The 24,866-nt window shown below is 42.7% G+C and overlaps 1 protein-coding gene across 4 annotated transcripts in view; it reads right to left on the minus strand.

Moving 5' to 3' along the window:
- Positions 1-22,681, minus strand: part of DYNC2LI1 (dynein cytoplasmic 2 light intermediate chain 1) — a 49,749-nt gene extending 27,068 nt beyond the window's left edge. For 2 of the 4 annotated variants that reach the window (XM_034764441.1, XM_034764440.1), the window contains exons 1-8: positions 22,568-22,681; positions 20,844-20,961; positions 15,440-15,474; positions 14,845-14,914; positions 12,676-12,764; positions 8,611-8,797; positions 3,694-3,762; positions 1,127-1,204 (exon numbers count right to left, since the gene is read on the minus strand). In XM_034764441.1, coding sequence (XP_034620332.1) covers positions 1,127-1,204; positions 3,694-3,762; positions 8,611-8,797; positions 12,676-12,764; positions 14,845-14,914; positions 15,440-15,474; positions 20,844-20,961; positions 22,568-22,581 — 660 coding nt within the window. In that variant the 5' untranslated portion in view covers positions 22,582-22,681. Of the gene's footprint in view, positions 1-1,126; positions 1,205-3,693; positions 3,763-8,610; positions 8,798-12,675; positions 12,765-14,844; positions 14,915-15,439; positions 15,475-20,843; positions 20,962-22,097; positions 22,280-22,567 lie in introns of those variants that run through there. The other 2 variants (XM_034764443.1, XM_034764442.1) reach the window with 2 other exon arrangements.
- Between the last annotated feature and the right edge of the window lie 2,185 nt (positions 22,682-24,866).

A 24,866-nucleotide genomic window follows, 5' to 3' on the forward strand; every position in this document is an offset into this window, starting at 1 on the left:
CCCTGAAGGGATAAACTAACGTGGAGTGCCCATATGTGTGGAGCTCTGGAAAGGGCATGCTTAAGTTGCTGGGGAGACCCACTCTAGTCTTGGGTCCTAGGGGAGCTGTACCACAGGATTCCACATTCCAAGAAGAGATACCAGCATTAGAGTCTGTACCACAAAAATGTGCCTGAAAGGCCAGATTCAGAGACAATATCTGGATGATGTCAGACTCAGTAGACTTAAAAAGGTGAGATCCAAAGCTTGGGTCTAATATAATAGCCTGATGACTGTCCACAAAGGGAGCTCAGATACGGCTGTAACTACTGTGACTATTACTTTTGAAGCACATATGCACACTCATTTCAGCCAATTTTCCTGCAGTAGCTAGCATATAGCCTAGTCTATTAACTTAATAAATACCACAGAATATTGGCATAATAAAAGAGTGAAACTCATCAAAATTAATTAGGAGATTTGTTAATTTGGTTTTCACTACCTTTAATCAGAGTGATTTTATTCACTATGAGGAATTTTATCCAGAGTTTATACAAGAAATTTGTAACAATTCCAGTAGCAAGATAGAGTTTTCCATTTATGCCAAGAAAATATTATTTTACCCTGGATGGAAGAGTGATCTATGCCTTTTACCTGTATCAACTCTTAAAAGGATCCAGAGTTGTGGGTGTAAGAAGTGTAATACTCTAACATATCTGGTAGCGGAGATAAGATATGAAGGCACAAATGGTGTCATCCTAACATAAAGCTTCAGTAAATGGACCTTGCACAGAAAATCTATGGGGAAAGATATCCTCTTTTGGAATACTGCAGCAAGGTGCAGGACACCAATGTTGTTGGGGGTGGCTTACACCATATTCTGTGATGGGGGGCATAGCCCCTGTGTGTCCCCTGCAGGGATTCTGACTGGTGGATCCTCAGAGTTGGCTTACTCATTGGATATACCCCACACTTCCTCTGCAGACCCCAACATCCCTACTCAATAGGTTCACTTATGGAGAAAGCCATCATGAGCCTTACTGATTTGTCCCAATCATCTCATGTTTATCTATCTATTTTAATTATTGTTTCATCTCACAAATACTGCCCATCCCTCTCTTCCCCCAACAAAAAAGAATATACAAACCACCAGTGATGCTCCGTAATAATGGGAAACAAATCTAAGTGTCTTGCACATTATTTTCCTCATCTCAGAGTCAAACTCCTAAAGAAGTACATATAAAAAAAAACATTTTTACACTGAGAATATATTTTTTTTAAAATATAAACTGCATTACATGGTTATGCTACAACGATGGAGTTTAGCTATCATTTTATTTTTAAGTGAAAAGTTGTATGACATAATTATATCTCAATACAGAATTCAATAACCATCTATTGTGACTTAAAAGACTAGTTACAATTTTTCTTTCTTTTCTACAGAAGGCTCCTATTACAGGCAATGTGTTACTCCAGGCTCAAGCTTAATTATTGCATGAAGGAGCCTCTTAACTGGGGATGTGTATTCGATTTCCAATGAGTCACTGTTCCCTGCTGCTTTAAAATTTAAAAAGTAACAACATTGCCATAATATAAGGTAATCTTTTCTTTTTAGGTCACAATATTTGACTGTCTTTGGATCTACAGCTGTATACCCTCTAAACTCCACCAGTCATACCAATTAAGGTGTGTGCATACAAATACATACACACACACACACCTTTTAATTGGTAACTGGACCTGTTCAGTATATGTACAAGATCATATGAATGACCTTTCTTGGAAAAACTGTGGATAACACCTGGACTTCAAAGGGACCGGGATTTCATCCTGTGTCTATTATGTTCTGAATCATTTACTGAGTCAAGAAAATCCTGACTCTATTTAAAAAAAAAGAACATAAGAATGGCCGTACTAGGTCAGACCAAAGGTCCATCTAGCCCAGTATCCTGTCTACCGACAGTGGCCAATGCCACGTGCCCCAGAGGGAGTGAATCTGACAGGTAATGATCAAGTGATCACTCTCTTGCCATCATCTCCACCCTCTGACAAACAGAGGCTAGGGACACCATTCCTTACCCATCCTGGCTAATAGCCATTAATGGACTTAACCTCCATGAATTTATCCAGTTCGCTTTTAAACGCTATTATAGTCCTAGCCTTCACAACCTCCTCAGGCAAGGAGTTCCACAAGTTGACTGTGTGAAGAAGAATTTCCTTTTATTTATTTTAAACCTGCTGCCCATTAATTTCATTTGGTGGCCCCTAGTTCTTGTATTATGGGAATAAGTAAATAACTTTTCCTATCTACTTTCTCCAGATCACTCATGATTTTATATACCTCTATCATATCCCCCGTTAGTCTCCTCTTTTCCAAGCTGAAAAGTCCTAGCCTCTTTAATCTCTCCTCATATGGGACCCGTTCCAAACCCCTAATCATTTTAGTTGTCCTTCTCTGAACCTTTTCTAGTGCCACTATATCTTTTTTGAGATGAGGAGACCACATCTGTATGCAGTATTCAAGATGTGGGTGTACCATCGATTTATATAAGGGCAATAATATATTCTCAGTCTTATTCTCTATCCCCTTTTTAATGATTCCTAACATCCTGTTTGCTTTTTTTAACTGCTGCTGCACACTGCGTGGACGTCTTCAGAGAACTATCCACGATGACTCCAAGATCTTTTTCCTGATTTGTTGTAACTAGATTAGCCCCCATCATATTGTATGTATGGTTGGGGTTATTTTTTCCAATGTGCATTACTTTACATTTATCCACAGTAAATTTCATTTGCTATTTTGTTGCCCAATCACTTAGTTTTGTGAGATCTTTTTGAAGTTCTCAAAAAAGATGAAAAAAAAGAAAAGAAAAACCTGGGTATGAAAGAATGCATCGTACGCTGCTAGTAAGAATTAAATAACTCAAATAGTTGGCCAGACAGCAATATATTATACTGCCAGCTAAAGGATTCAGTATGGAAGCTGTCACAATATATCTGTTCAGGCCCATGAGGATAAACTGCTTCATAAAAATGAACAGTGTATTTCTTGAATTTTTTTTTTTTTATAACAGAGAGGACCAACTGCACTGCTCTTTGACATTGGTTATCAGTTAGTTTCCTGAGAGACATTAGAAGATGTGACCACTCACTGACTTGTCCTTTCTAAATCAGATGATAAATGACTGTGTAAGCAAGTGTTTAAAACTAACATTCCAGAATTAAGAAGTGAGCATAACTCATTTTGCTGCCTAGGCTGCCCCAGCTTCCCAAATCGGCCCAACCTACCAGAGGGATCGCCTCTCTCCCTCTGCCACACTGCAACAACTGCAGTCAGCATGGACACCAAAGCTGGATTCCCCTTATTATAAAAAAGAGGTTGTGTCAGGCAGGACATTCTTTGGGAGTACTCTGGAACTTTGTCTTTGTCTGAAACAGACCAAATCTGGTAATCTTCCAGACATGCTGGAAAAGATAAGTGTTTGCAAAGGTTTTTGGAGAAGGATGAGGGTATGCTTCCCATAATGATGAAGGGGTGAAAAGGAGTTACTGTAGGTGGCTGGGTTCCTGTTCCAATGATCACTTTACTGGAATTTTATTGCATTATTAATCATGTGTTAGGGTTCATAGAGCTTAGGCTAGATGTCTTGTTAATTATTTTAAAATCTAAATAAATAAAACTGAATGGAAAAATATATATAAAATATCACTTACATGAAAAATATCATATTTGCTTCCAATTATCACCAGAGGGATTGGAAAAGGGTCAATTAATTCATGATCCTGTTAAACAACATAATATATTTAAAATCTCATAAACAAGTCACAAAAGCACAATAAAACAGCTAAACATCAGAAAACAGGATGAGAATAATTTTTAAAAGATATCAAAATCTTAGACACAAAACTTTTTGCAGTATAATTACAAAGGGCCATATTTTCTAGTACAATCTCTCCACAAATGTCCAGGAGGGAAAAAAAAAAAAAAAAAAAAACCATCTCTTGAGGAAGGGAATTCCTTTCTGGCATAAATCTGGTGGAAATGGCTCCTGCACCAGGCATTCCCACCCCAACACAAAGGGCATGTAAATGAATGGAAGGAAGGAAAGAAGTGCATTAGAGAGTATAAGTTAGAGAAGTACCAGGGCTGGGCCAGCATGGGATCAAGGAGCCATAACTGGCTGCCTAATGTGACCCTCTCAATACCAAGCAGAGTGCTGAATAGGGAGGAAATGAATTTTTTGGAGAGTGTTGGGGATAACTTCCTGGTGCAAGTGCTGGAGGAACCAACTAGAGGCCGTGCTTCTCTTGACCTGCTGCTCACAAACAGGGAGGAATTTGTAGGGGAAGTAGAAGTGGGTGGCAAACTGGGCTTAAAACACAACTCTTCAGTGAGCTTAAACACAAAAAGGAAGCTTACAAGAAGTGGAAACTTGGATAAATGACTAAGGAGGAGTATAAATATATTGCTCAAGAATGCAGGGGTGTAATCAGGAAGGCCAAAGCACAATTGGAGTTGCAGCTAGCAAGGGATGTGAAGGGTAACAAGAAGGGTTTATACAGGTATGTTAGTAACAAGGTGATCAGGGAAAGTGTGGGACCCTTAATGAATGGGGGAGGCAACCTAGTGACAGATGATGTGGAAAAAGCTGAAGTACTCAATGACTTTTGCCTCGGTCTTTACAGACAAGGTCAGCTCCCAGACTGCTGCATTGGACAGTACAGTATGGGGAGGAGGTGAGCAGCCCTCAGTGGTGAAAGAACAGGGTAAGGACTATTTAGAAAAGCTGGACATGCACAAGTCCATGGAGCCGGATCTAATGCATCTGAGGGTGCTGAGGGAGTTGGCTGATGTGACTGCAGAGCCATTGGCCATTTCATTTCAAAGAGTTATCTTTGAAAACTCATGGCGATCGGAGGAGGTCCCAGGTGACTATAAAAGGGCACTTTATTTGCCTATCTTTTAAAAAGGGAAGAAGGAGAATCCGGGGAACTACTGACCGGTCAGCCTCACCTCAATCCCTGGAAAAATCATGGAGCAGGTCCTCAAGGAATCTATTTTGAAGTATTTGGAGGAGAGGAAGGTGATCAGGAACAGTCAACATGGATTCACCACGGACAAGTCGTGCCTGACCAACCTGATTGCCTTCTATGATGAGATAACTGGCTCTGTGGATATGGGGAAAGTGGAGGATGTGATATACCTTTACTTTAGCAAAGCTTTTGATACCGTCTCCCACAGTATCCTTGCCAGCAAGTTAAAGAAGTATGGATTAGATAAATGGACTATAAGGTGGATAGATCGCCGGGCTCACCGGCTAGTGAGCAACGGCTCGATGTCCAGCTGGCAGCCAGTATCAAGCGGAGTTCCCCAGGGGTCGGTCCTGGGGCTGGTTTTGTTCAACATCTTAATTAATGATCTGGATAATGGGATGGATTACACCCTCAGCAAGTTCCTAGATGACACTAAACTGGGGGGAGAGGTAAATATGCTGGAGGGTAGAGATAGGGTCCAGAGTGACCTAGACAAATTGGAGGATTGGGCCAAAAGAAATCGGATGTGGTTCAACAAAGACAAGTGCAGAGTCCTGCACTTAGGATGGAAGAATCCCATGCACTGCTACAGGCTGGGGACCGACTGGCTAAGCAGCAGTTCTGCAGAGATGGACCTGGGGATTACAGTGAATGAGAAGCTGGATATGAGTCAACAGTGGGCCCTTGTTGCCAAGAAGGCTAACGGTATATTGGGCTGCATTAGTAGGAATGTTGTCAGCAAGTGATTATTTTCCTTTATTTGGCACTGGTGAGGCCACATCTGGAGTATTGCGTCCAATTTTGGGCCCCCCCACTACAGAAAGGATATGGACAAGTTGGAGAGAGTCCAGTGGAGGGCAACGAAAATGATTAGGGGGCTGGGGCACATGACTTATGAGGAGAGGGTGAGGGAACTGGGGTTATCTAGTCTGCAGAAGAGAAGAGTGAGGGGGGATTTGATAGCAGCCTTCAAGTACCTGAAGGGGGGTTCCAAAAAGAGGATGGAGCTTGGCTGTTCTCAGTGGTTGCAGATGACAGAACAAGGAGCAATGGTCTCAAGTTGCAGTGAGGGAGGTCTAGGTTGGTAATTAGGAAAAACTATTTCACTAGGAGGAAGATGAAGCACTGGAATGGGCTACCTAGGGAGGTGGTGGAATCTCCATCCTTAGAAGTTTTAAAGGCCCGGCCTGACAAAGCCCTGGCTGGGATGATTTAGTTGGGGTTGGTCCTGCTTTGATCAGGGGGTTGGACTAGATGACCTCCTGAGGTCTCTTCCAAACATAATCTTCTATGATTCACTGAAGCTAACAGAAGGGTTTATCTAGGATCCTGATGAAGGTCAAGTGTATGATGTACAGTATACTTTTTGAAAATATAATTTGTATTTGCAATATAAACAAACCTAGCTAAGAGGTGCATACATTATTTATTTGACATTTGTACAGAAAATTATTAACATGCAAGTACTATATGCTCAATAAAATAGGATTAAGCTGATGGCTCAGGGGATGAGTAACAGGCTAAACAGTTTTATACCTATAGGTAATTGGCTTACATCAGGTTCAGGTTGGTAGTTACTTAAAGCTATTACCATCTGACAACACTTCAGTGATCTATGTGAAATGAGATGGTCAGTTTCTAGTGGACAGATGGCTACATCACAGCTGGCTGAAACTGGCATGGCAACCTTCTTGGACGTTCCAACTTATTGAATAAGGAAAAAAATTATAATAAAGAATGAACTATCTTCGCTGCTTTAGTGAAGGTTCCTCCAACTAAGGGTTAAGGCAAAGTATCGGTGTTAGAGGAAAACTTGAACCATTGCCTATCCAGTGCTTTGTGGTGGGAAATAGAGGGGACTTCGTTCATTAGCACTGTCAAGCCAACACATTTTGCTAGGCTTTTCATTTACTTAAAATTTGATGTGTGGACCCAAGGGGTTGGGAAAGCATTACAATTTCCTTAATCAAACGAGAAACTAAAAATTAATTCAGGACAAAAAAATTACATACAGGGACTAGTGCTCTTGGACTCTCCTTGTCTGATTATTTTCCTCATTGCCACTAAAAAGTACTTAATGCATACCCCTCAGCCTTTTTATTTTTAAGAGATTCTCCCGATGCACTCATGCTCTCCCATTCCCACTTAAAACTCCTTGTTCAGTGCTGTTCCTTCCAGTGAGATGCCCATGATCATTCCCCCAGTAGAAACCCTATATGAACCCCATCATTTCCCCTGTAGATAATCTCTAATCTGCCCTGTGCTTCCTCCATTGTAAGAGACAAACCTTGTTTACCCCACAAAAAAGTCTGCTTTTGAATTGAGTTGACATACATTTGAAAAATAATAGTTGTATGTGAAGTGATTAGTAAGACGTTTGCCCTACTTTCTGTATTCAGAGGTTGAATTAATACACTAGTTTAGCGTGTGTGATCATGTTCCCTTTAGAGGCCTGCCTCCACAAGGATAAAAAACCTGTTTCTTACTGACAACTGATGCAGTTATTACCATTTGAGCTAAAGGATGAGTCTGTGCTTTTACGGTGCTGAAAAAACCTGTATTCTAAAGTTGCTGGCAACTGGGGCATCTGTATGTTTGTGGTCATGGGTTGTAGCCAGCTGCATTTTAATGTAATATTTTATTTTCAGAAACTACCTTTTCTAAAAAAGTTGAACATCAACCTTGGAAGTCCTTAAGAAAGTCATATTATTGAATCTAATCTTGCAACCTTTACATCCATTGAGGTGAATGGGATTGCTCACATGAGTAAGGGCTACAGTATTGGGACCATACACTGTAAACAAATCTGCTAAGCATCATATGCATTTGCTTTCTTACTTAATACATCTTTGCTTTTCACTTTTTGGAGCCTTATTAGCATTTTCTTTATCATATTGTATTACATAAGTTACTGTAGCAGAATTTATATTCAGAGTCTGTGAACCGTAGAATATTTGTTTAGGAATTGCATACACATAACATTTGTACAACTTGAATTCACAGTGCCATATACGTTTTCAGCTGTATTTCCCACAATCTATTTTAGCTTTTTCAAGAGATTACATTAGCAATTGCATTTAAGGGTCTGGTGTTAACATCTCTGAAACTTTATAATTTAATTAGTTGTCAGATTATCAAAAGGCACTGAGTTTGTGATAGACACTTGAATAAATGCAAAGTATATAGTCATGTTGAAGGCTGTTATAACTATACTCCGCTTAAATTTGTACCTTCATATAGTCTCTTGCCAGATGACTTCTTCTGTACATTCTAGTTTTCATCTTCATTTTAAAAGAGATTATAAAATCAATATCAAACTGCTACTCTAAAACTCTGTTTCTTGTGATTGGTGTAACATGCCATAACAATCACATTAGATGTCTATGAAGAAGATATAAGAAACTGTCTTTCCTTGTTTCTGCTCTTACTGAATTTTTATTAAATTGCTATAATTTTCCAGTGAACAGGTTCATCTACATAAAATGGATTTTCAGTCATGCATAAAAATCTAAAAGAGTTATTTATGATTTTCACAAGTATTATCCTTAACTATATAAAGGCCTATGACATCTGGAGAAAATACTAGAAGAATCTTACTGGGTGATCCTTCGGCATATTGTTCCACATCCTCTGTTTAATTTCAGTAGCTACTTTAGGATTTGTTTTTCCCAGTTTAGTTATAATTTTATCCACGTGGTTCCTGGTGACCTGTAGGAGACTTTCCATGGTTGGCCACAGTTCATTAGGTTTGGAAAGGTCCAAAACAAGAATTATAGCAAAAGTCCTACATATTAAAAAAAAAAAAAAAGGGGGGGGGACACAGAAGAGTTCTTATTCCGTCTAATCTTTGGTACATAAGACAATTACATTTTTCATAAACAACATTTTTCCCTCAGTACAACTGCTGAAAACAAATGGGGAAAAAAAACAACCAGAGAGGAAGCTTGTATTAAAGGTTGCAGAACAAGCGATGGCCCTTAAGCATACTCTGAACTCTGCTGAAACCTTTTATATTGTCTTTGTAGCTGAATTCTGAACCTTTGACTCTTCTACTCCTCATCACTGATTTGTGGGTGCTTTATTGTTGAAGTTTATTTCTGGAAATTTTGTTTGAATACAAGTAGTACCTGCAAGTGTCAGGGACTCATTTTGCTCCCTCCTGTTGTATGACAAGGCATTTCAACATAATCTCTTCATGCACCCCAGTCATCTCTTGCCTACCTGAAATCCCTATTTAAGTTACGGCAAACTCCTGCTTATGAAAGATCCTGACTTTTAGTGATCACCTACATGGCCCAGAAACTCAGAAGAGTAACCAAAGTGCAACCTTCCAATCAGGAAGTAGGAGAAGATAGTAAGGAAATTTATTCTGTGCCATGACTTGTTGTGCCAGTTAGAAGGAACCTCAGATGACAAACTGAGGCTGATGCTCTGGGTGGTAGATCAGGAGATGTGAGGTTAATGATCCTTGGAAGAATGGTACCCTATACATACTAAAAGGTTGCATTGGTTTAAGGTCAGCCCTGAGAGGAAGAGATTAATAAAATCCAATCAAACACAGAGCACTTGAAACACATGTCTGAAACAGAATGCCACTAATAGCAGAGGACTGACTGCTGGTTTCAACCAGGCTCTATAGGTACACGTTTTACTATGTGGATTCCAGATTGGAGGGAAATCAGAAGAGATACAGAGCAAGATAAATCTCTAATTTCACCAAGTCATGCCATGAAAAATCTAATGGAAAGTGTCTTGGCTAAACTAGATATAGTTCAAGGTAGTTTAAAATAAATAAGCTTCTTGATTACAGGTGGACACAAAAACCACCGAAAAAGTATTTGTGCTGGTGGTGAAACAAAATGAAAATACTGTCTTTGCAAACATGACAACTGCACTGGTGCACTGTAATGTTGTCTTACTGACAGGGCCAGTCTCAGGAGGGGCAGAGAGAAGATTCTTTAGGCCCTGGGTCATCCAAATTAAAGATTCATTTACCATAAAGACAGGGGAGAGGATCTTCAGGCAGCTACCAGCCTCCTCCATTCCAGAAGAAGTGGAGTTCAGCAGTTAATGCTGGAGTCCATGCACTGGGGGCAATGTTTGGGAAAAAAAATTCAAATGATAATTCTCCAAAGTAGCCAAAGGTCTCCAGGAGCAACTAGGCTCCCAGAGGCCACAGCGATATTTTTTAAATATTTTTTCTCATTATGCAATGACAGAATCCAGAGTAGCCAGTGCAATAATATACAGACAGTAAGTGCTCAAATACCAAGCCATCCCAATGCTTTCTACAAAACCTGAAGATATGGGAATCTGCCAATAGAATAAAGCAATAAAATATCAGAACATAAAAAACACTAAATAAAACTTACTAACCCGAAAAATCATTTTTCTCTTTCTATCTCCAAATCATTCTATTCCCTTTTCTTTTTTCTCTTATTGTTTTCTCTTATTATCCTTTCTCCTTACTCTCCTCGTGTTCTTTATATGAAATGCTGTATCTGTTTTCTCCTCATTTAGTCATTTATTCTCTTCCACACTTATTGCCTCTTCTTGTCATTTATTGCCTCTTCTTGCTGCCCTTACTCCATTCTTTCTGATCCATTTCCACCAAATTCTCTTCCCTCTGTTCTCCCCTGTATTGCAGTATCTGTCCCCTACCTCTCTCAGAAACTTCATCTCTCATCCTCTTTCAAGCTGCACAGGGACCTCATATCTTTTTTCGTCTTCCTCTCCCTTAGCTCCATGAGGTCCACACCACTCCATCTTCTCCTTCATTAAGGTCGGGTTTTTCTCTCCCCATGATTGATTTCTCTCTCCTCCATCAGTGAGGTCCACCTTTCTCTCCCACTCCAACATGCTGCTCTCTTAGGCCTGGTCCATACTAAAAAGTTAGGTCAACCTCTGAGCAGTGTAGTTAAGCTGACATAACCCCCAGTGTAGACAGCGCTAGATCAACCTAGCTACTGACTCTTGGGTGGGTGGATTACCTACGCCAATGGCAGATTCCCTCCTGTCAGCAAAGGTAGTGTCTATACAGAAGCATTACAGCAGTGCAACAGTGGTGCTGTAGGGTTTTAACTGTAGACAAATCCTTCAACAGGCTGCTCCTGGAGGTTGACAGCATTGGCAGCCATATTCTGTTTTCTACACCTCTTATGTTGCTTTCTCGACAGTCCAGTTGAGAGCAGGCTGGGTCCCTTCTTCTTCTGTACCTACACATGAGCCATCCTCTCCACGGAATTATATGATGGGGTGTCTACCCCACATAAGTGAACAAAGAGTTAACAGAAGTCTGAGAGCTCATTTGGCCCACCTTGCTACACCTGGATGGTGTGTCAGGCTTGATCTTTTATGAGATCCAACTGGGAAGGAGCTGGATCTTCTTCATAAGAGTAAATGAAAACTATATGAGAGCCTAAAGACAGAGAAACCCAAGAGAGAGAAGATTGCCCTCTCTCTGGGAAGGCAGATACAAAAAAGCCACAGGGATAGAATTAATCCCTGGGGTAAGCCCTGGAAAGGGGGCCAGGCACAGAGAGCCAGTCCTGAGGGAGCAGTGTTCCAGAGCTAAAGAAGGATAACGCGTCTGACTACGGATCAGGAGATTGCAGGTTTGACTCCTGCCTGGCTTGTGGCACGTGCCCCTACTGCCCATCTGGTGTGTTGGCCCTGCTTTTGCGGGGAGGGATAGCTCAGTGGTTTGAGAATTGGCCTGCTAAACCCAGGATTGTGAGTTCAATCCTTGAGGGGGCCATTTAGGGAACTGGGGTAAAAATCTGTCTGGGGCTTGGTCCTGCTTTGAACAGGGGGTTGGAGTAGATGACCTCCTGAGGTCCCTTCCAACCCTGATATTCTATGATTCTATGATAAGGAATTGGGAGTATCTCAGGAGAATTCAGAGGCCTGGGAACCAGAAGAGAGTTTATGCTAACCACAGACTCCAGGAAAGTGTCATGAACGTCTTGGAGATAAGAAGTAGCCCAGGGAAACAGCAGCATGTCTGAAGGAGCACACCTAGTTGCTTAATACAGGGTTCCCTGAGCTGGAATCCCCTACCAGCCCCAAGGAAGGAGCATACAAGCCAGATGTAAGGACTATTCAGCCCAGGGTGGGACTGAAGACAGAGCCTCAAGGATAGGCTGAGAAATAGTCCCAGAGGGGACAGAAGCTCTTTTGTGTTAGGACATTTTTGGAATTTTGTTTGTTTTTGTTACCTGGAAGGGGCGAGACTATATGTGACTTGGCTGGAGGCCCAAGTCGCAAGAAGAGGCCGACCACGGAAGGACTGGAGCAACCTTTGGCAGGAGGTGCTAGAGGAGGACACCCTGCTATTCTGTACCCAACAATGAAGGGATTCATTGGCTGGTGAGTCTACCCTTCCACATGCTACCTCCCCGTATGGCTGGAGACAGCTGAGAAGCAGGACTATTTACAGGAAAGAAGGAAGGAGCTCACAGCTGTTAATCAGTGGCAGTTGGGGTGTCCCTCCACCACTAAGCATAACTGATTTTTAGGAAAAACCACTCTGATAAAAACTTTCAAACCTAGTAAACAGTTTACATTTTGGAAGATTTCTCCACAACAAAATAGCCGAGATTTAATCTCAGTTTTCATTTAAACAAAATTAACTCTGACATTGTAAGGTTCTTTATCACTTACCTTACGTTGTCATTAGTTATTGGTATATGAATCAAGTCCAATAATGAGGTTCCACCACCTAGTTCCCAAAAATGTGCAATGTCTTTTGGCTGCAAAACAGTTTCTTTGCATTAGGAATTTGTATTTCCAGGTAACACATCAGAAGTTTCCAGTTGTTGTAACAATGGCAACAGACGGGTCCCTTATGTGCAATGAGCACAGTACAGGAGCACAGCATAGCACATGAGGCTTGTCCCATGAATTATGTGTCAAATTAGAAGTTAATTATGTGGCCACAATCTCTTAGGGCTTGTCTATCCAGGGAGTTAGTGTGGAGTAGCTACTGCACTTTAAATTCACACCCTAGCTTATTCCGCACTAACTTCCCATATAGACAACTCCCTATTTATGCAGCATAGATATCCTGTGCCCCAACCAAAACCTTCTTTCTTCCCTGTCATGCCCAGTTGTCTTCTCCCTCCCCTCCCTACCACTTTAAGCAAATAAAGACCAGAGTGGCATGGCAGGATCAAAGACAGCTGAACCTTAGGTGGTGAATAGGACGGGATGTGTACACCTGTGTGAGGAGGAAATTGAATGGTTAGAAGCACATAGGACTTTTAAGCACATAAGACTTGATTCTCTGTTGCCCTTGTACCATGCACATTCATTTACATCAGTGTCAAGTAAATAGAAAATGGCTTTAAAACACTATCGGAGTGATTTAAACCCACTTTGTAGTGGTGAAAATAACTAAAAATACACTTTAATGGAGAATCAGGTCCATAAGATGACTTAACATTTCAAAGAGGGTCCTGAATTTCTCAGTCCCCACGCCCACAACCTGTGTTCCCTCTAAGCTGTGTGGTCGGGCGGCCACCCAGGAGTGATTCAAGTGCTGCGCACTTGGTTAGCAGAGCCATGCACATCCAGCAGTGTGTGTTCAGGTGCCCCTCCCCACACTGCTTTGCAGCCACATTGCTCCTGCCCTCTGCCTTGGAGCCCTGGCCAGCTACTCCTGGGACCCTCATGTTGGCTGTGCAGAGCCCGGGTGTGTGTGTGCAGATGTGAAGGTGTCCCCCTCCCCCTGCCAACATGTACCCCATCTACGCAGAGCGGGGGAGAGGAGATAGGGCTCAGGAGCAGGAGAGCTGCTGTGGTCTGAACGAGCCTTCCGGGGTTGAGTGAGTGCCTTAAAGAGACAGTGCAGGGTCTCTTAGAGACTTCCCCAGCAGCCAGCACACACAGAGTCTCTGTGTATCACACACACATACACATATACAGTCTCTGTGTGTCTCTCTCTCTCTCTCTCACACACACACACACACACACACACACACACACACACACACACACAGTCTTTCACACTCACCTCCCAACACTACTTGTATTAATGTGTTGTTGTTATTTCTTGGTACTTCCTGCAATGCACATATATTCTCTGTAATTATATTCTTTCAAAGTGTGTTATTTTACTTTTTTGGGAACATTGCCCACAACCCAATAGCAACTAGCTACCCCATTGCCCACTATCTGTCAATCTGTCATGCAATAAAGGACAAGCACAGTAGCTCAGTGTTTCTACTAAAACAATCAGCATGAAATAGTTAACAATGTTGATGCTTGAACTATCATTAGATTTCATTTTTAACACCCACCAAGACTGATAGAGAAGTTCATACTTCTCCCATGATTATGGCTGCAGGCTGACTGTAGTCAGATACCACTACACTGGTTTAAATTCAGTTCACATTTTGAAGGTTACCTTTGGAACCACGAGGACAAAATTGTTGTTGTGGGTGTTTGTTTTGTTTTTTGTTAAATGAGAACCTAATTTTGCTCCAGAATCTATGTGGCAAGTGAAAAATAGGTAATTATAAGCATATAGACACATGCATGATTACATCATAGACAGAGCCCTGCTCATGAAAGATCAATCTCTTCATTTGAGAAGGTATGCTATAACAGACCAAAATATCACCCATTCTCAATGTAAAGGAGAAACATGCTGTAGATCAAAATGTAAAATGAAAGCTAGCCAAGCATTCCGAAAACTGAAGTAAAATTCAAACTGAAATACTTTCTGTCTCGCAGATGACTGTTGAGTCAAAAGAGAAAGTCACTAGTTAGGTTTTACTAATGAATGAGCTATACAACAAAAATATTATAGTACTTTTGCCATGTACTCACTCTGTTATGACCTTTTGCTCTTCTTCCAAAAGTATATTCCAAGGCTAATGTTGGTTTTGGAATTTCATCCCTATTCAATGAAGATACAGTATATGTCACGTGCATATATTCTTTCAAGATCTTCTGAATTTACTTAACATACAGTAACTTTTACCATTACCTCAACTCAATTTATTAACCAAACAGTAGAGAATTTATACTGGGAAAACAGGAATATAAAGAGAATAACTCAAGACAGACAGCAGGCGTGCCAGTTCCTTAATGGATATCAAAGGGACACAGAGGACCAAATTTTCAAAACTGTGCACACGCATACTGTGACTGAGCTCTCAAACTACCAGTCATAGCACTCTAGAAATCTGGCTTCAAATGCCAAAATGTTTTACTAACACATTATAGATATTTAGATAGCATTAACCCTTCACAAATCATGCATCAGGTCACTAGCGAGAAAATTTAAAATCTAGTCACCATCCATATTTTTACACAATAACTTTCTTTTACTGGCACATAATATTCTCTGTAAGACTACTACAAAAATATTATTGATATTACTCCCAGAGATGCAAAATACTTTTCAAAACTTAACACATACCTGTCAAGACACCTCAGTATAATAGTAGTCTTTCCCTGGAAATTAAAAACAATGAAGAACACTATTGTAATATCATTAAAGCATAAAAGTTATATAATTGTATATATTGTAATGCTTTATTATTGGAATGATTAAAAGAATGCATCTGAAAACTGTAAACTTATGCAGTCATTTGTAGTCTGATTACTAGAAAGTTAAGTGCCTACTTTCTATCAGAATGTAGCTACACTGCTATTAACATAATTATAATAAATTGCTGGATATGACAAATACAGTAATAGCAACAGGATACCTAAAATCAGACAATACATTAGTGATCAGTCTGGCCAACTGTGTTAAACTGTTTAACTGTTGTTAATTGCTAATAACAAGTTAATCTAATGATTGGTTTCCAGTGAATATGTGTAAATCATAATTGAGATGGAAGTAAAATGAATTCATGAAATAACACAGTTAAACAGCATGTCTCTGCACTATTCGGTTTCAGATTCCAAGTTAGGTCAGTCTAATTTAAAAAAGGTCCTAGCACTTGTAAAGTTTCATCCCTGTTTGTAATCACATATTGGAATTTCAGAAACAATTTTTTTTATAAATCTGCAAAACCCATTTATCTATTCTTAATGCTTATACAAGATTACATGTTGCACAATGCCACGCTTCTCTGCAGTAATAATGAAACACACATATGCTTCAATTCACTCAGAAAGATAAAAAGGCAAGTTCTGACTTATTTATATTTCCAACAAATAGTTATCAACAGGGCCGGCTCCAGGCACCAGCTGAACAAGCTGGTGCTTGGGGCGGAAGATTGTTCGAGGCGGCATTCTGCCCAATCCTAGGGCGGCACGGCCGCTTTTTTTTTTGTTCTGCTCCCGCCGCCCTGTAGGGGGTGGTGGCGCGGAGAACCAGAGCGCCCTGCAGGGCAGTCCTCTTCCTTCCCTCCCTGCCGACCAGAGCGGAGCCCTTGCGGCAGGCGGCAGGAGGCGGCGCAGCGGGAGAGGCCGCGTGGCAGCGCCCCTGCTGTAGCCCTGGCTGCCCCCTTCTCTCTCTCTCCTGCCCGCTCCCTCCCCCTCCCCCACCCCCCCAGCCGGTCCCCGTGCACCCGAGCTCCGGCCGCGCTGCATGTTTTTTTTTTTTTTGCTTTGCCGTTCTGGCCGCCCCGTTTTGTGTTTTTTTTTTTGCTTGGGGTGGCCAAAAAGCCAGAGCCGGCCCTGGTTATCAAGAAAAAAGTGGGGAAAAAGAGGAGAAGCAATTGAGTAAGCATAAGAGACAGTGGATCAATGTTATGAACTCCAGTATCCAGTCTAAGACCCTGATTCTCCAAACACTTATTTACATGCTTAAATTTATGTCCCACTGGAGTCATAGAGACTACAAACATGAATAAAATTAAGCATGGACATAAGTTTTATCAGGATCCCAGGGCCTATATAGATTCATAGATTCCAAAGCCAGAAGGGGCGATTGTGAAAATTTAGTCTGGCCTCCCATATAACACAGGCCATGAAATGTCCCCAAAATAATTCCTGAAGCATATCTTTTAGAAAAAGATCCAATCTTGATTTAAAAATTGTTGGTGATGGAGAATCCACCACAACCCTTGGTAAATTGTTCCAATGGTTAATTACTCTCACTGTTAAAAATATCTGCCTTATTTCCAGACTGAATTTGTCTAGCTTCAACTTCCAGCCATTGAACTGTATCATTCCTTTCTCTGCTAGATTGAAGAGCCTATTATTAAATATTTGTTCCACATATAAATACTTACAGACTATGATCAAGTCACCCCATAGCTTTCTCTTTCTTAAGCTAAATAAACTGAGTTCCTTGAGTCTATTACTGTAAGGCATGTTTTCTAATTCTTTTAATATCAAGTTAGTTTGACAGGATCTATTTTCCATAAACCCTTGTTGATTGGTATTAATTATATTACCCTCCTTTAATTCTTTATTAATTGAGTTCTGTATCAGTCACTCCATTATCTCGCCCAGGGTCGATATCAGACTGACAGGCTTATAATTATTTGGGCATCCCATTTACATTTTAAAATACTATATAGCGAGGGGGCGTGGCCTCCCACCGGGCCTGACGGGGAGGAACCACAACCCGCCCCCCAGTGGACAGAGCCAGACAAGCCATTCCCTCCCTGTCGGAAGCAAAGAGGTGGGAGAGGAAGTTTAAAAGGTGGGCCCTGCAGTTCAGTGGGGCTGGAGCCTGCAAAGGAGACAGATGTTTCCTGCCCACTGCTGGGGCCTGCACTCAAGAGGGATCTATGGAGCATCGAGGACTCGAAGGGACTGCCAACCAATAAGGATGCTGAAGAGCTGCTGGGACTGGCACTGGTTATGTACCCCAGGAAGATGGAGGAACCCCACGAGACAAAGGTACCTGGTGAGGGGATCGTAGGAAGTAGCCCAGGGAAACCAGACACAGTGGAGCCCTCTGCCACTGTTAGGGCCCTGGGGTGGGACCCGTGAAGTAGAGTGGGCCTGAGTCCTCCTACCCTCCTATGGCCGCCCCACCCCTGGGGTGACTGACTACTCACCTTGGGCCAAGAGACCTGCCATCTGCCTGAATCAGGACATCAGCTTCCACAAGGTGTTAGATTGCTTGCCACTCCACCCTGCCTGAATGTCTCAGCCCCTAGGCTGCTAATTCCCCTTTAAGCCTGCTTTATAGAGATGTGGAAGCGATGATCTCCCCCTGGGCCTGATGGGGAAAGATGGACATGGGCCTCTATATATTGGCACTCCATTAACTTTCTTCCAGCCTTCTGGGACTTTCCCAGTGTTCAAAGACTTATTGAAAAGCAGCAATAATGGCCCAGCGACCTCTTCCGCCAGTTCTTTTAAAACTCTTGGATGCAAGTTATCCAGACCAGTTGACATAAAGAAGTTTAACTTTAGTAGATGCTGTTTACCATACTCTTGAAATACTGGTGGTATGGAAAGACTGTTGTCATTTGTGACTACATAATCTCTTTTCCCAAATACAGAACAGAAATATGTATTGAACACTTCTGCCTTTTTTCCATTATTATTTATAATTCTACCATTTCCATCTAGTAATGGACCAATACCTTTGTTAGGATTCTTTTTGTTGCTAGAATACTTAAAAAACTCCTTATTGTCCTTAACTATTCTGGCCATAGATTTCTCCTTACATCCCTTTGCTTCCTGTATCAATTTTCCTCAATTCCTAGCTTCTGATTTATATTCATTACTATCAACTTCCCCCTTCTTCCATTTGTCTTTATAATTTTTATAGCTACCTTCTCTTTCCCTCTAAACCAGGTTGTTTTTTTAAACTAATATAGCCATTCTTAACTGTAGCTTTTGAGTCACATAGGAAAGTGTTCTTAAACAATTCCCAATTATCATTCACATTTTTCTGATTAAGTTCTCCTGGCTGATTTCGTTCATGATTATTTTTGGCTTCGTGAAATTGGCCCTTTTAAAGCACTATGTATATGTTATTGGTCTGGACTTTATTGCACATTATAAATGTGATCAAGTCATGATCACTTGTACTTAAGTTACCATTAATTTTTTAGTTCTGTGATCTGTTCCTCTTTATCTGACAAGATGAAGAGCAACACAGAATTCCACTATGTTGGATGCGACACTTTTTGAGTTATAATACTGATTACCAATGCTCCTGAGTTAGACTTTTACTAATTAACATTCTGTGTTCAAAAATACCTTTGCATGGATGTGTTATATGACCAGATGTCAGGAGCTAAAAAATAGGACTGTATTTCTGTCTGCTGTTTTTTGGTTTGTTTGTTTTTTAAATGAAACTATACCTGCTATGTTTATTCACTGATGAAGAAGAATGGTTGTAGTCTGGCTTATTTCTAGCACAAAAGTGAGCTTCTGACAGAATAAAAAGGCATAAAATAGATACTCCTGGGGGAATTCTGTGCCACTGCGCATGCACAGATTTCATGTCCCCTGCAGATAGATTTCTTTGCTTTCCCGCAGAAAAATGACTTTCTGACAGGGAAGCAAAGGGAAGCTGCAAGAGCAGTCATGCACCACTCCCTAACAGAGCAGATACATCATTTCAGCCACCCGGAGCAGCCAGCAGAGAGATAAATCACCCCAAGGCTGGGGACACCAAAGCCAGTGGTTCCTACCCTGAGCCGGAATCAGCCGCTAGTCCCGGTTGGGCTGAAGGCAGGAGAGAACAGGCCTTCCTTTTCCCCTGCAAGGAGTGTCTGGGGCTTTGTCAGACACCCCCAGAAACCTCTGCCAGGAAGCTCAGCATCCTCCTCTGCTTCCTGCCCTCATCACTCCTCAACTGTGAGGGGAAGGATCACTGTACTGGGAGCTGCTCCCCCACCCACACAACTCCTATGCATCCGGACTTCCTTTACCCAGACACTGCTGCCAAGCCTCACCAGGTACATTCAAAACTTCCCTAGCCCTCCATACCCGAACCCCACCCCACTGCACCTCAACCCCTGCATCTAGACGCTGGAGGAATGGGGCCCCCTGCACCCAGACCCCCACCCCTACACACAGACCCCCCCTGAGCTCCCTACAATCAACCCTCCACTGATGCCCCACCACCCGCACCACCCTGAGCCCCCACATCCAGACCCCCATACCACTAACTCCCAACTAGCTGCACCCAGACCACCACCCCACCAAGCCTTACTCCTCCAGGACCTGACCCCCACCCCGCTGAGCCCCCCAAAACCAGACCCCTCCACTGAGCCCCAACCTTCACCTGGAAGCCCCTACAGAGTCTCATTGCCCCTATACCTGGAACCCCCCCAACGAGCCTCTGTGCATCCAGATCCCCCCCACACCTAGACCCCCCACTGATCTGCCTGCACCCAGATTGTCCCACACAGGATCTTCTCACCACACACCTGGATCCCCCCCATACTGAGCCCCTTCACACTTGGACCCTGCCTAGTTGAGCTGCCTGCCCCACACCTGGTGCACCTGATGCAGAGGGGCAGGGCCCCAGGGTGTTTCTGGGGCAAGCCAAGGCCTTGTGCAGTGTCAGGGTCGGGTGCAACCTCACCGCCGAGTCCGTGTCCCGAGGGTAGGGGGGCTGCAGGGTGATCTCCCACTTTCCACAAGTCAGTAGCCTGTGCTTCCCACTGCCATGCTGGAACCTCTGCATTTATTTATTGACAAATACAACTTGCAGAATTTTAAAATATTGTGTGCAGAATTTTAAATTTTTTGGCGCAGAATGCCCTCAGGAGTAAATAGCATGAAACATTTCTAATTGTTCTGCACATGAATGCCAACCCTCTGCACAGATTCATATTGGGGAAGATTTCTTGTTTCTGCAATAGATATGGTATTGTATGTTTTCAGTGGTATACAATATTTTCAAGGAAAGCACAGCAATCACATAAAATAAAGTATAGTATCAGTGTTACCCCATTTTTGTTTCCCATAAAGAGTAGTGATTTTTCCCAAACTTCCACTCCATCTCCATTGCCTTCAAGATTTTCTTTTTTCTCCACTTCAGCTTTAGCAATATCCCACAGAGTATCACTAACAGAGAAAACAAAATAAGATGTCTTATAATAATTAATGGAGATATCCCATCTCCTAGAACTGGAAGAGACCTTGAAAGGTCATCGAGTCCAGCCGCCTGCTTTCACTAGCAGGACCAAGTACTGATTTTGCCCCAGATCCCCAAGTGGCCCCCTCAAGGATTGAACTCATAACTCTGGGTTTAGGAGGCCAATGCTCAAACCACTGAGCTATCCCTCCCCATCTTCAGAAAACCTATTCATATTTCCCACTAAGGTTTGAAAGGACAAGTGAAGATTTTGAATACTACATTCTCTTTGCATATGAATACATCCTTGATCAGAACTAGCTATGCTTCAGTAAGGAAACTCCCCTTAGAAATCACAAATAAATCTGTGGAACAGAGAGGCATGATAGAGAAGTCTAGACTTGCAAAATCTCATACGTTTAGTAGATAAACTCTCTCATTTTGGAAGCAATTTTAAGAGTTTAATAGCTTGTTTCTCTGATAATTAAGGATTTTACTATGTGTTTCAATGCACCATGTACCATCTCACTAATGTTTTGTAACTTCCAATGTCAGTAGTAGGTAACTGCACATAGGGTATATCTGCCGAGCACAAGTTGTGCACATGCCCGTCTACCCACGCTAGCTTGAATCATGCGAACATGGGTAACAATAGCAGTGAAGACAGTGCAAGATAGGCAGTATAAACCCGAGCTTGCTAGCCCACTCTGAAGTCTGTGCTGCACAGTCAGCTACCTGCACTAGCTGAATTCAAGCTAGCTCAAGCAACAGAGAGTAAAGGTGCCACAGGACTCTCTGTTGCTTTTTACAGATGCAGACTAACACGGCTACCCCTCTAAAGCTAGCTCAAGAAAGCTAGCCTGGGAACAGCTGTACAGACATATCCCTACACTAAGTAATTGAAGACACTTCCAAAAGCAGCTGTGGCCATCTGTCTATATGTAATGCTGAAGTTCCTCGAAGTCTTGCAGGTGTTTTAGCCGCTTCTACCACAAAGTATTAAATGTGGGGTCAGGGTACTTCCCCACTGATCCTTTATATGGAAGCTGGCAGCACATGGTGACGATGGTGACATTAACATCTCTGAAAGGCCACAAAAGATTAATGATTTCTGAGGGCAGCCTCCGTTTCCGGAAGTGCTGAATACCCGTCCCAGGCTGGGACCCCCCGCGCTGCTCGCTTTGAAAACGTGGGCCGTGACGGCAGGCTCTCTCCACTCTGATTTCACTGGCCTGCGGTGTCTTCCTGAGCCTGCTGGCGGAGGAAACAAGCTCCCAGAAGCCTCCCTCCGCCTCATCGCTGTCACAGCCCCGCTCCCCGGAAGGGAGGGGCCCGGCGGCGGCTCCACCTCTGTATCTCCAAAGCACCAACCTCCTCTGGGGCCCGTGGGGGGCCGGCGGAGCGGGCGCAGAGGGGGTCTCCCAGCCCCCCGAGCGGTGCGAGCCCCCCCGCGGGCAGGAGTGGCGGGGGCGGCGGCGGAGACGGCCCGGCCCGGGGCAGAAGGTGCTGGACGGAAGGGGAGGCAGCGGCTGAATGGATACAGAGGCGCCGGGAGCCCTGGGAGGAACGCGGCGGCCCCCGCCGCCACCTCATTACCTGGGTTTGGGCATCGCTGCTCAGGGGCCGCCGTGGGCCTGGGGGTGCTCTGACCTCAGGCCCAGCTCCTAGTCACCATGGGAACCACGCAGCTGCTGACATAAGACGCAGGAGCATCATGGGAGTTGTAGTTCCGTGGTGAGGGGGTGTGGCTCAGTGCTTGAGAACACAGGCAAGAGGCAATCTCCGTCCGCTCACACAGACACTTCCCCTGCTTGAGTCCAGTCTTCCCCAGGCAGGGCAGGGGCTGGACTGGATAGGGAGCCCTTCCCTAGGGCTGCTGCAAAGAGGGCAGCTCATGAGGAGGGTTGGTCTACACTTAAAATTTAGGTTGACCTAGCTAAACTGCTCAGGGCTGTGAAAAATGTCACATCACAGCTGTGCAGCATAGTTAGGTCAACCTAACTCCTACCCTAGAGGCAGCTAGATGGACACAAGAATTCTTCCATTACTCTTGTTACTGTCTCTCCAGCATTGGAAAAGCCCTTTCTGTAGCTGAAGAGTCTACACTACAATGGAGTAACTGCAGCTGTAGCTGTAGTGTAGTGTAGGTGTGCCCTGAGATGCCCCTTTCATCTACCACAAACATATTGTTTCCCTTCCTTGTGTCTTTTTTCACATCTCCATCTCTCTTCATTTGTGTTTCTCCCTGGGAGCCAGGACTGCCCAAAACAACATCCTTGGAGACAGGGTGAACATCTCAATGGATGTCATTTTAGCTCCCAGAACAGCTGAGAGGCAGCAGAAGATACACATCCAGGATTTACATTAAAACAGAGATAACTTCTGTAGATCAAGGCCACTGTTTATTCTACTCATGTTGTCTTATTCAATAAACTTTATCTAAACTTTTTACTGAATAAAGTTAGCATTTTTAAATTTTACTTTTTCTATTTTAATACATATTTTCACTGATTAGAAATGAGCTGCACCTGTTCATCTTCCCCAAAGATTATACAGCTCACTGAATAGTGCTTCCCAATTATTAGTAGTTCTTTGACCCATCTGATCACTCAAGTATCTTGTTACTGTAAATACCCTCATTATCAACCTAGAAGAATCATAGATGACAGGTTGGAAGAGACCTCAGGAGGTCATCTAGCCCAACCCCTTGCTCAAAGCAGGACCAACCCCAACTAAATCATCGGAGCCAGGGCTTTGTCAAACCAGGCTTTAAAAACCTCTTAAGGATGGAGATTCCACCATTTCCCCAAGTAACCCATTCCAGTGCTTCACCACCCTCCTAGTGAAATAGTTTTTTCTTAACATCCAACCTAGACCTTCCCCACTGCAACTTGAAACCACTGCTCCTTGTTTTGTCATCTGCCACCACTGAGAACAGCTGAGCTCTATCCTCTTTGGAACCCCCCTTCAGGTAGTTGAAGGCTGCTATCAAATCCCCCATCACTCTTCTCTTCTGCAAACTAAATAAGCCCAGTTCCCTCACCCTCTCCTCATAAGTCATGTGCCCCCCCCCCCATAATCATTTTTGTTGCCATCCGCTGGACTCTCTCCAATTTCTCCACATCCCTTCTGTAGTGAGGGCCCCAAAACTGATGCAATATTCCAGATGACCAACATGGTCAAACTCTTCTTCTGTCTTTTGTTTTCACTGAAGATAGCACAGTGATACCAGTCATACAAACAACTTTACTTTCAGGTAGAATTTGACCAACATATCGAATTTTTTATATATATATATAAATTGGGAATGGCGCATAGAAAGTGTTTGCTGTCCAATGTCTCCTATCTGAATAAGCAGCTGACATGACAATTTCTAGGCTCTGTTTCACTTGGTTCACAAAACTCAGCAGTTATTGTTGATGGTGATAGTAATAATCTGTTTGCAACTACAGTGTGAGACATAGTTCAACATTGTGTAGCATTCAACGATTTTGGTTTTTTAGCCATTTATTCCTGTGAAGTTACTTCTTGTAAAAGGTTCTGAACTGGACAGCCCTGAAGACTGGAATTCTCTTTAACTAGAAAAGTGGTTCCGCACAGGCAACATTGAGAATGAAAGCTTCCTCCCAGCAAGAGCATTGGTATTTTTTCTTATGTGAATTAATCAGACCACTAAACTCATGTGATACAGAGCACTGAATAGACATCAAATAATAGGAATTTTTGATCACTACTAAACTGAACTGGCTTTGAACTGACAACTTGGAGGTGAAAGGTTCTCTGATTAGGCTGCTAGAAAAATGTAGGCCAAGAATTTAAAAACTAGTGTGATGAATGTCCAACTTGATATGCTTTATAGGGACTTGATTTTTAGAGGGGGATGCCGTGCATTTTC

This window comes from Trachemys scripta, chromosome 3, assembly GCF_013100865.1.
Source record: "Trachemys scripta elegans isolate TJP31775 chromosome 3, CAS_Tse_1.0, whole genome shotgun sequence".
In the NCBI taxonomy this organism is placed as follows: domain Eukaryota; kingdom Metazoa; phylum Chordata; order Testudines; family Emydidae; genus Trachemys; species Trachemys scripta.